At 45.4% G+C, this 12,713-nt stretch overlaps 2 protein-coding genes across 2 annotated transcripts in view; one reads left to right on the top strand and one right to left on the bottom strand.

Moving 5' to 3' along the window:
• The window catches only part of dclre1c (DNA cross-link repair 1C, PSO2 homolog), a 34,636-nt gene extending 29,212 nt beyond the window's left edge, over positions 1 to 5,424 (bottom strand). Inside the window, exons 1-5 of the mRNA XM_083758201.1 lie at positions 5,164 to 5,424; positions 4,489 to 4,540; positions 3,010 to 3,094; positions 2,509 to 2,568; positions 681 to 736 (exon numbers count right to left, since the gene is read on the bottom strand). Coding sequence (XP_083614327.1) covers positions 681 to 736; positions 2,509 to 2,568; positions 3,010 to 3,094; positions 4,489 to 4,540; positions 5,164 to 5,272 — 362 coding nt within the window. The 5' untranslated portion in view covers positions 5,273 to 5,424. The remainder of the gene's footprint in view (positions 1 to 680; positions 737 to 2,508; positions 2,569 to 3,009; positions 3,095 to 4,488; positions 4,541 to 5,163) is intronic.
• Positions 5,425 to 6,707: 1,283 nt separating this feature from the next.
• On the top strand, positions 6,708 to 8,917 carry meig1 (meiosis/spermiogenesis associated 1; the record flags this gene model as incomplete). Its single annotated transcript, XM_083757943.1, has 2 exons — positions 6,708 to 6,938; positions 8,789 to 8,917. The coding sequence occupies 2 exons, from the start codon at positions 6,708 to 6,710 to the stop codon at positions 8,915 to 8,917; spliced, it is 360 nt and encodes a 119-aa protein (XP_083614069.1).
• Positions 8,918 to 12,713: the final 3,796 nt, after the last annotated feature.

The raw sequence follows: 12,713 nt of genomic DNA on the forward strand, positions 1-12,713 counted from the left end.
TTGTCAGGGAGGTGTCTCTCTATCGTTATATTGTCAGGGAGGTGTCTCTGTATCGTTATATTGTCAGGGAGGTGTCTCTGTATCGTTATATTGTCAGGGAGGTGTCTGTATCGTTATATTGTCAGGGAGGTGTCTCTGTATCGTTATATTGTCAGGGAGGTGTCTCTGTATCGTTACACAGTTCTTATATGAGGCGATCTAAAATCCCCTTATGGGGATTACGATGCAAATAAAAAGCACATGAACCCGTGGACTTATAGCGCCCTCTTCCGATATTGACGTCAGACTTCGGTGCTCTATTGAAAAGGCTCTAAAACTTTTGAATGCCAAGGACCAAAAAATTATAATGTATTTGACCGCCTTAAAATGTTTCAAAATTAGCTGTTCAATAGCATTGATTTATGAAAACAAACCAAAACTCAAAATGTTTTCCTCCTGACTGCAACGATATGAGACTAAAGTACAGTCTGTGTGGATAGTTTGAATTATTACTAATACAGTAATCAGATAGTTTGAATTATTACTAATACAGTAATCAGATTACAGTAATCAGATAGTTTGAATTATTACTAATACAGTAATCAGATAGTTTTAATTATTACTAATACAGTAATCAGATAGTTTTAATTATTACTAATACAGTAATCAGATTACAGTAATCAGATATTAGTTTTACTCACATGACAGAACCTGGACAGTGGCCTGCAGTTAGGAGAGTCACCAAGATGTCCTCTTTCTGTGTGTCGCACACACACACACGCACACACACACACACACGCACACACGCACACACACACGCACACGCACACACGCACACACACACACACACACACGCACACACGCACGCACACACACACACACAAACACACACACACACACAAGCACGCACGCACGCACACACGCGTGCGCACACGCACGCACACGTACACGCATTTATATAACTCTTTTACCCATGTACTTTACATAGATTGTGCATTACATGCAACCATTCACACACACATTCACACACCTTTACATAGATTGTGCATTACATTCACCCATTCACACACCTTTACATAGATTGTGCATTACATTCATACATTCACACACCTTTACATAGATTGTGCATTACATTCATACATTCACACACCTTTACATAGATTGTGCATTACATTCATACATTCACACACCTTTACATAGATTGTGCATTACATTCATACATTCACACACCTTTACATAGATTGTGCATTACATTCACCCATTCACACACCTTTACATAGATTGTGCATTACATTCACCCATTCACACACATTCACATAGATTGTGCATTACATTCACCCATTCACACACACACATTCACACACCTTTACATTGATTGTATTACCTCTTATTATAACTCTATGGCCCTCATTTATCAACCGTGCGTACGCCAAAATATGGGTGCACGCCGAAATTACCGACATTTTCGGCATTTACCATTTCCGTCAAAGCTTGAAATTGAACTTGAGTAGGACAAAAAGTCACGTCTGGTCGGGAGCTGTCGTACGCTTTGTCCTCACCAGTTTTTCTGTCGTAGAACAGCGGAGCAGCATTGTTTGACCAGCTGAGAGGCTGTCACAGGCATCTAAACATATATGTATTCACTCCTAAAATGTTTATATAAAACTGTATGTATATGGGCTACATGTAAAAAATTAAAAGTAAAGGAATACATCAACGATGTGTCTTTGTGTCATATGAAATTAGTAGGAGATAAAATTGCGCAATTAAAAACAATGTTGCAAGAGATGCTTAAGCCATTTAAACAGTGTTTTGCATGAGCGCATACATGCGAGGATTTGGGCTGTCTGTGCTGAAATATTTCCATGACGGGACGTTGGAGAGTATAGTGCAGTGCTGCAGTTGTGGAGAGTCCCAACGTGGGTAGCCTACTGTAGCCTAATCTACAGCAGGCCGATGTCTTTCTGGAGTTACGGTATGTGCAATCTCTTCCTCGTTTAATAAACCCGACGCGTCGCTCGAATGCCAAATGTACCGTGCCAGCGCAAGTGGGAACCGGGTCCACATCGGAGATAGGTAGGCTATCCAGCCAGCCTACCACCCCCGTGCCTGCCACATGAGGCTATACGGCTGCACATTCATATAATGACAGTCCACAGCCCAGCCACTGCAGCGACTGGCGACTGCGAGGCAATCTAAATAGACTGTCGAACGTGCATGGTCAGTTGGTCACGGACGGACCACAGTGATAGAGAGAGACAGACAGGACAGGAGGAGCACCTATATGCAAAACAGCATAAATGAGGGCGAGGCTTGATTTCATAGGGCGTGCCAGATAGATTTCAGCCGTCACATTTATTAACGTCAGAACGAAATTAAGGAAGGATCAGCTGTTTGCGATCACTTTATAAATGCCGTGGCGACGTGGGTGTACTACGAAACCTGCACTCGAATCTGTGGCAGATTTTACACTCGATTGATAAATGAGGGCCTATAACTATAACCTCTGATCTGGGGTCAGATATTTACCTCTCCTGATGCTTCGTCCACCAGTGAGATCTGAGTGGGACTGTCCAACTCCAGAGGAACCTGAAACGCAACAATTTACAATGTAGTCATTTATCAGACCTTCAGTAAGCAAGAACAACACATGGTGATATATCACATACATAGAAATAGTCATCTAGGATCATAAGAAAGCTAAGACACCAGTCTAACAGTGCTATCTAAGTTACATAAGTTGAGCCTTTGCATACGCCTGTAAGGTCGTCGAGGCTAGGGCAAGTGCTACTGGCTAAGATGGAGTCTGAAGAGGTGGGTTTTCAGACTACGGCGGGAGATTGGGAGGCAGACCCCATCTGCCTGAAAGTTTTATTTAGCTACCAGGGGCAGGTGGGCATCCCTTAGTGTTTTATTTAACTGTCAACTCCTGAACTTACGATGCGTTCCTCTCAGAAAGCGTACTTGGGGTTGGGTTAACTCTATGAGTGTAAACTTGGGGTTGGGTTAACTCTATGAGTGTAAACTTACGATGCGTTCCTCCCAGAAGGCGTACTTGGGGTTGCTCAGCAGAAGTTCTTTGGTCACAAACGAGCAGTACAGCTTGACGGTCAGACTGCAGACAAACACAGTCAGTAATGAAAGGCGTTGGGTTTTATTTGTAGAGCACATTTCAACAACAACAAGGCCATTCAAAGTCTTCGCCTGGAAAGGAGCCAGCTTAGGTGGTTCGGGGCATTGGGTTAGGATGCCTCTCGGGCGTCTCCCTAGGGAGGTCCTCGAGGCACGTCCCACTGGGAGGAGACCCCGGGGCAGACCAAGGATCATGTCCCACTGGAAGGAGACCCCAGGGCAGACCAAGGATCACGTCCCACTGGGAGGAGACCCTGGGGCAGACCAAGGATCACGTCCCACTGGGAGGAGACCCCGGGGCAGACCAAGGATCACGTCCCACTGGGAGGAGACCCCAGGGCAGACCAAGGATCACGTCCCACTGGGAGGAGACCCTGGGGCAGACCAAGAACCAGATGGAGGAATCACGTCGAACGTCCTTGGAACATCTGGGGAGGAAGTCACTAATGTTGCTCTGGAGAGGGAAGTCTGGAGCTCTCCGGTGGAGCCGTTGCCCCCGCGACCTGACTACGGATAAGCGGTTGAAGATGGATGGTAATTCAAAGTGCCTCACACAGCATCCACACTGCCAGCGAGCGAACAATGAAATCTCATTAACACCAACCTAAACCTTTCCTAATCATTCAAAAATTGTGCATATTTATATTTATATATATTTATATAGCACGCTTTACATTCACCCATTCACACACAGATGGCAGAGGAAACCACACAAGGCACCAAACTGCACATCAGGAGCAATCAGGGGTTCAGTGTCTTGCTCAAGGACACTTCGACACTAACTCTGGGGGAGCCCAAAGGGATCGAACCGGGAACCTCACGGTACCCTAGTGGCCACTCTACCGCTGAACCACTATAGAGCGTCGCAGTCCCGCCCCATCGAGAGACCCGGAAAATAAATCCCTGTTCATTTTCCTCATAGACTTTTCAGAAAGTATTTAAAGATGTTTACGCCGCGGACAAAGCCAACTCTTGTCGTGACAAATCATGACAACAAACACAATTTTTCGGGCCAAACAAAGAATTATAAAGTGGAAAGAAACAGCAGGTTTTAACCAAATTTTTGTTGTTTTCCTTCTTTGTAATTATTTGTTTGGTCCAAAATATTGTGTGTGTTGTCATGATTTGTCACGACAAGAGTTGGCTTCGTACGATGCTTAAAAGGTCTTTAAATAAATACGTTTTGAAATGTCTATGGGAAAAATGCATTGAGATTCATTTCCTGGGCCTGGCGTCATCATGAAAGGGGGCGGGACTGCGACGCTCTAAAAACCTCAATCTTACAGTAGATAAACCATAGGACGACAGGAAACCAGTCCACACACACACACACACACACACACACACACACACAGACACACACAGCTGAATCTTCACCTGAATTTCAGTTTCCTCTTCAACATAGGTCCTTTCAGTCCTCTCATGTGATCTGTGGACACATTATAATATTATTATAATAATTATTCATTTTTTCTACAAATGTCTTCTAAATCCTGGAAGTTTTCTGAAAAAAACATGTTTCTATGTCAGTGGTGCTCAAACTATTTCATGTCAAGGACCCCCAAAAATATATGTATTTGGCCACCGACCCCCATCTGAGAATATGTTGTTCCAGGGACCGCCCCCCAGCCTCTGTATCGATACAATTATCGGCAAGGAACACGATACGATTATCGTTATGATTATTATATTATATTGATATATTATTGATATGGATGAATGGTAGTAGGCAGCCCTGTTCGATATGATCTTTATATTCCTAACAATCTGATTCATTGTGTCATATACAGTATACAGTTAGTCCTACTGTTTATACCAAAGAAAACAATGTTATGAACATAATTGTGCCAATAAAGAATTGCATTAAATTGAATTGGGACAGACAGACAGACAACTCACTAGACAGACAGACAGACAGCTCACTAGACAGACAGACAGACAGCCAGACAGACCACTAGATAGTGAGACAAACAGATCAACAGACAGACAGACAGACAGCTCACTAGATAGTGAGACAGACAGACAGACAGACCGACGTACAGACAGACAGACCTTTATGGCAGTGAGACAGGAAGAATGCGCGCGCGTGCAGGTTCTCCCTGTCGAAGCGGTCTATGGAGAGGTGAGAATACTCCTTCATCCGTCCCAGGAAAGAACTCATGTTTACTGACCCTACAGAAACACTAGCATATGGAATAACTCCTGTTTACTGAGCTAAATAAACCCTATCATTATGATTAATAACGTTTATCACAACATAAGAAGGTTTATTTTTCATAAACTAAGCTAAGCTGCCACAACACCACTGTTCTGTTCTCTTCACCAGAGCATCACTCTGACGATAAAAAATGTAAACACCATTTCATTTAAAACCTCCCCCCCTGTGCTCTTCCGGGTACGTCACAAGTACGTCACAGACACAACAAGCACACAAGCCTTGCTCGCCGTGTCTGTCTGCAGCGCCCTCTGCCGGCCGGCCGGACGCTGTCCTGATAGGTTGCCTGACAACCAAACGAACTAACCAATCACAGCGACACATCGTGTCTCCGGGCTATGGTGTGTAGAAAAAGGAGACGCTGGGTGTGGTTACCAAGCAACCAAAGAAACAAGTCTTTTGAAAGGTCTCTGCTGTTTGTTGGTCAGTGAAAACCTGCTTAAGTTTGTCTGAAACAAACAATCTGTTGTGAGTAAAACCGTTTCGTTGTTATGGATGAGAACTATGAAGGAGTTAGAGGGAGGTGGAGGAAAGGGAAGGTCAATAAATACATGGGTATCAACATCATGTTGTACGTACGTTAGCAAAATGACCATGGCAACCAAAGGATGCAATTCATATACAAGTGTTGATTTTGTCGACTGTACCTTAAAAAACTGGAAGCTATGATGACTAAAACTAAGACTAATTATATATAGCCTACTGACAATTTCGTCAACAAATGCAAGCTATAGACTAAAGTAAAATGTTAGCGAGGGACTATAGTGGAGAAGAGATCCAGTAGAACTAAGTCATTTTATGTTTGGTTCTGATCTGGTGTTGCACTCCTGCCTGCCTGCCTGTCTGCCTGTCTGTCTGTCTGTCTGCCTGCCTGCCTGCCTGCCTGCCTGCCTGCCTGCCTGCCTGCCTGCCTGCCTGCCTGCCTGCCTGCCTGCCTGCCTGCCTGTCTGTCTGTCTGTCTGTCTGTCTGTCTGTCTGTCTGTCTGCCTGCCTGCCTGCCTGCCTGCCTGCCTGCCTGCCTGCCTGTCTGTCTGTATAAAGGCAATATTATATTATATGACATGTTTGCTTCTATAATGTAGGCCTACCACAATTAATTCAATACAAAATGTTCACCTTATTGTGTTATACTTATTATTATGGTTTTAAATGACCTTTAAATTCTGTAGGCCTACGTAGATAGAAACATCAAGACATCATAAATATACAACGTAAAGGCTTAAACTGCATAACGCTGTCTCATTTGGTCACCGTATGGAATCATCATTGAGACATTTCAGCTTGTTTGAAACCCGCAAAACTTTATAAAGCATCGTAGTTTTCATTCCCATAGCTCGGGGACATCCAGACCAGCTCTCACCTCACCTCACCGCCAAGCAGCATGTCCAGCGCCAGCCCTGCCCACATCACGGATGACATTGGCACCAGTTCCCACAATACGGATGGTGGTGCCCGCATCAGGGATGGCACCACCAGCGCCAGCGGTGCCGCGATGCCAACGTCCATGAGCAGGGCCCGAGGCTGGAGCGCTGACGTGGAGAACCTGTACCGCTTCCAGCAGGCCGGGTACCGAGACGAGAGCGAGTACAGAACCATCAGACAAGTGTCCCTGGTATTATGATCACTGAAACATGATTTAGAAGACATTTGTAGTCAGCCAGTCAGTCAGCCAGCCAGCCAGCCAGTCAGTCAGCCAGCCAGCCAGTCAGTCAGTCAGCCAGCCAGCCAGCCAGCCAGCCAGCCAGCCAGTCAGTCAGCCAGTCAGTCAGCCAGCCAGTCAGTCAGCCAGCCAGCCAGCCAGCCAGTCAGTCAGTCAGTCAGTCAGTCAGCTAGTCAGCCAGTCAGTCAGTCAGTCAGTCAGTCAGCCAGCCAGCCAGCCAGCTTGTTTAGAGAAGATAGTCTATAACTGAATTTGGTCCTCCGTGCAGTACCACTAGTCAACCAGTAGGTGTCCTAACACACCACACAATATTATTAGGCGTGTTGGCTCACTCGCTCTCTCTACACCAGTGGGTCTCAACCAGGGGGGCAGTCAGCCAGATATTTCGTGAAGCCTCATTTGAAATCGGTAGTTCATATAATGGCCTGTTGTGGCGCTGGGCTGGACCCAAAAAGCCCCATAGCTCCATAGAGGCCCATGTATTTTGGCCCAACTTCACCTAGACTGTATTACCTTAATAAACATGGTCATGAATACTTTCTTCTTCCAGTCACTAGTTTAAAGTCTCATTTCTAATGTCATAATATTCTTTTTGGAAAATTATGGTCCCATTAATTAAAAAAATGACCATAAAGAAAAAAAAACATCGCGTATGTTCTGAGGGGCGTGGCTACCGTTACAGTCTATGATCGGGATTCCCCTCCCACTCGAGTCAAAATAAAAACCAACGGAGAAGAAGGGGGGAAGTCCCGCCTCGTTGTCTGGGCAGCCAATGGCCAGCTGGTCCAAAACGGAGCCAGCCAATGGCCAGCTGGTACCAAACGGATCTAGAAAGATGGCGATTTACAATGAAGCGATTTCAGGCTTCATTTTACGTTCATGTTAGACCCGGAGAACGCTTTGTCCATATTTTTTACAGTCTATGGTCTCAACCTTAGAGTATATATGAATAGAGAAGGCACCCAGAGGAAACCCTGAGGCGAAATGGACATAGTGGCCGAATTTGTCATTGCAGCTCGAGCCAGCGCTGGTCCGTTGACTATCATTGCGCACGTTCATGTGATTGAGGCCATGACACGTGAACGAATGTTTCATACGTGAACGCGCACAAACGGCACAATGATAGTCAACGGCAGCGCGTTCATGTGTTTGAGGCAAATCCATCCCAGAATGCACTCTGTTCCTACCAGGAAGGAGGAGTGAAATCGCCTCATGCGCTTTTGAGCAACTTAATGCAAGTGGATGGGAGGAGAACTCGGGTGTCTTCTCTATTCATATATACTCTATGGTCTCAACTGGTGTAGAGCCTCATGGGTCCTTGACCCTCATGGGTCCTTGAGAGGGTTCCAAATGGACCCTTAGGGTCTGTAAGTGTAACACATGGAACCAAATGGGTCTTTCTGTCTGTCTGTCTGTCTGTCTGTCTGTCTGTCTGTCTGTCTGTCTGTCTGTCTGTCTGTCTGTCTGTCTGTCTGTCTGTCTGTCTGTCTGTCTGTCTGTCTGTCTGTCTGTCTGTCTGTCTGTCTGTCTGTCTGTCTGTCTGTCTGTCTGTCTGTCTGTCTGTCTGTCTGTCTGTCTGTCTGTCTGTCTGTCTGTCTGTCTGCCTGCCTGCCTGCCTGCCTGCCTGCCTGCCTGCCTGCCTGCCTGCCTGCCTGCCTGCCTGCCTGCCTGCCTGCCTGCCTGCCTGCCTGCCTGCCTGCCTGCCTGCCTGTCTGTCTGTCTGTCTGTCTGTCTCTCTCTATGGTCAGATCCAACAGTGTGCCTGTCTGTCTGACTGCCTGTCTCTCTCTCTCCCCGGTCAGGTCGACAGGTGGCCAGAGACAGGCTTTGTGAAGAAGCTCCAGAGGAGAGACGACACGTTTTATTACTACGACCGGCAGAGAGAATGTCTGGACCGAGAGCTGTACAAAGTTAAACTGTATGTTTATTAATTAAAGGTATATTCAGTGATTTCACTTAATTCAAATATCACTTATTTTTTTGTTTTGTTGTGATAATCCTCCCTACTATAGAGTGTGCTGGCCATATAAGGAGTTCCTCCCTGTCCCCAGTTAACCCCTGGGGGTCAAAAAACCTTAGGTTTCGTTTTTGACTCTCTATCCTGATTGGACGAAAGGCTGGGTCCCACAGCCAAAAACGAAACCTAAGGTTTTTTGAGTGAAATCACTGAATATACCTTTAAAGATATAATAATAATAATAATATATTATATAATAAATGTGCTTGGTTGGTTTGTGACTGCATGGCCTATAGCCACTTACAGTAAACTCATTTTTAAGGCGGCCAAATATATTATAATTTGTGGGTCACTGCACTCAAAGGTTTGAGAGACATTGACTTAAACCATATACGGTTTACGGTTTAAAGCGACTTTCTTTTCCATGGCATGAATATATTATCTCATAGGCTACCACCATGCAACCACCATTCAGAGAAAGAGAGAGAGAGAGAGAGTGTGTGTGTCAGTGTGGGCGTGTGTGCGTGCGCGTCCGTGCATCATGCACATGGTGGAATGTTAATGTTATGTCCATGTGAAACATTGATGAGGTTTATCGTGTGACGGAAGCAGTGAGTTGAGTGACTGGACTTTATAGATGTTTGTAGGGATTATAAATTCAGTCACACTGTTCTCATGTGATGTAGCATGAGGAGGCCTAGGAGGATTATAGCATCGTTTAACATATAGGGCAGGGCAACTTTGATGATGGAGAGGGCCACTGTAGTTCCACACTCACTCCAGAGGGCCACTATAGTTCCACACTCACTCCAGAGGGCCACTATAGTTCCACACTCACTCCAGAGGGCCACTATAGTTCCACACTCACTCCAGAGGGCCACTATAGTTCCACGCTCACTCCAGAGGGCCACCGTAGTTCCACACTCACTCCAGAGGGCCACTGTATAGTTCCACACTCACTCCAGAGGGCCACTATAGTTCCACGCTCACTCCAGAGGGCCACCGTAGTTCCACACTCACTCCAGAGGGCCACTGTATAGTTCCACACTCACTCCAGAGGGCCACTATAGTTCCACACTCACTCCAGAGAGCCACTATAGTTCCACACTCACTCCAGAGAGCCACTATAGTTCCACACTCACTCCAGAGAGCCACTATAGTTCCACACTCACTCCAGAGAGCCACTATAGTTCCACACTCACTCCAGAGAGCCACTGTAGTTCCACACTCACTCCAGAGGGCCACTATAGTTCCAGACTCACTCCAAAGGGCCACTGTAGTTCCACACTCACTCCAGAGGGCCACTATAGTTCCACACTCACTCCAGAGGGCCACTATAGTTACACACTCACTCCAGAGGGCCACTATAGTTACACACTCACTCCAGAGGGCCACTATAGTTCCAGACTCACTCCAAAGGGCCACTGTAGTTCCACACTCACTCCAGAGGGCCACTATAGTTCCACACTCACTCCAGAGGGCCACTATAGTTACACACTCACTCCAGAGGGCCACTATAGTTACACACTCACTCCAGAGGGCCACTATAGTTACACACTCACTCCAGAGGGCCACTATAGTTCCACGCTCACTCCAGAGGGCCACCGTAGTTCCACACTCACTCCAGAGGGCCACTGTATAGTTCCACACTCACTCCAGAGGGCCACTATAGTTCCACGCTCACTCCAGAGGGCCACCGTAGTTCCACACTCACTCCAGAGGGCCACTATAGTTCCACACTCACTCCAGAGAGCCACTATAGTTCCACACTCACTCCAGAGAGCCACTATAGTTCCACACTCACTCCAGAGAGCCACTATAGTTCCACACTCACTCCAGAGGGCCACTGTAGTTCCACACTCACTCCAGAGGGCCACTATAGTTCCAGACTCACTCCAAAGGGCCACTGTAGTTCCACACTCACTCCAGAGGGCCACTGTATCGTTCCACACTCACTCCAGAGGGCCACTGTAGTTCCACACTTACTCCAAAGGGCCACTGTAGTTCCACACTCACTCCAAAGGGCCACTGTAGTTCCACACTTACTCCAAAGGGCCACTATAGTTCCACACTCACTCCAGAGAGCCACTATAGTTCCACACTCACTCCAGAGGGCCACTATAGTTCCACACTCACTCCAGAGGGCCACTATAGTTCCACACTCACTCCAGAGGGCCACTATAGTTCCACACTCACTCCAGAGGGCCACTATAGTTCCACACTCACTCCAGAGGGCCACTATAGTTCCACACTCACTCCAGAGGGCCACTATAGTTCCACACTCACTCCAGAGGGCCACTATAGTTCCACACTCACTCCAGAGGACCACTATAGTTCCACACTCACTCCAAAGGGCCACTGTAGTTCCACACTCACTCCAGAGGGCCACTGTATCGTTTCACACTCACTCCAGAGGACCACTATAGTTCCACACTCACTCCAAAGGGCCACTGTAGTTCCACACTCACTCCAGAGGGCCACTGTAGTTACACACTCACTCCAGAGGGCCACTGTAGTTACACACTCACTCCAGAGGGCCACTATATTATTTCCACACTCACTCCAGAGGGCCACTATAGTTCCACACTCACTCCAGAGGGCCACTATAGTTCCACACTCACTCCAGAGGGCCACTGTAGTTCCAAACTCACTCCAGAGGGCCACTATAGTTCCACACTTACTCCAGAGGGCCATGCAGATTGCATATTACTGTCGTAGCAAAAAAAATAGCCGGGTCATGTTTGCATGTTTGGAATTGCAACAGCTGAAATCAATAACATAGATCAGTATTCAGAATTTCAGATATAACCTATGGGCCGCATTAAGTGAAGGTTGCCCATGTATGATTCTGCAAAATAATGTCTTCTAAATCAATCATTTTCAGTTATCTGGAAAAACCTCATGTTTCTATGTCAGTGGTTTCTCAAACTATTTCATGTCAAGGACCCCCAGAATTATCTGTAATTGGCCGCCGGCCCCCATCTGAAAATATGTTGTTCCAGGGTTGATTAGTCTACGGACACCCCATTTAATGGCATTTCTCTCTCTGGGACCCCCAATTTATATTGTAAAATCAATGTTAATTTAACTCTGAGAGTGTACAAATGGAACCAAATTGGTTCCATTTGTACACTCTCAGAGTTATGTGGGTCTATAGATCCAATATCATGTGACATTCATGCTTATCAAACGTAATTAAAATGCCGCTATGCAAATGTGTGTCTTTCTAAACCAAGGCTCTGTGATATAGTGATTGGTTGATTGATTGATTGATTGATTATTTGTTAACAGTTTGCAGAATTACAGTACATTTCAAGCACAACTCAAATATACAAAAACTGTTAACATGTGAGTGGACGACACCATAAAGCATTTACACTTGTTTACAATAGGGTCCACCACTTTCAATTCATCAGAACATTTAGAGTAAGTACAAAATATGCACTTGTATATAACCAAAAACAGGAGATCATCATAAAAGGAGGTGTAAGTATACGTGTCTTTAAACCAAGGCTGTGATATAGTGGAAGTATGCTAGACTGAACGTATGAATGGATGATGTATCAATCACATCAATCACATATTCACTATTTTAATCAAGTATGCAATCTTTGGATAGTGAGTTGATGATGATAATAATATAAAAAAATAATATATATATATATATATATATATTTCTTTTTTAATATTTATTTATTATATTTTATATATAAATATATATTTTTTATCAAAGGCAAAATATTATAGCCTATACTTTTTCACTACATAAA

Source organism: Protomyctophum parallelum, assembly GCF_964188405.1.
Source record: "Protomyctophum parallelum genome assembly, chromosome: 22".
Lineage (NCBI taxonomy): Eukaryota > Metazoa > Chordata > Actinopteri > Myctophiformes > Myctophidae > Protomyctophum > Protomyctophum parallelum.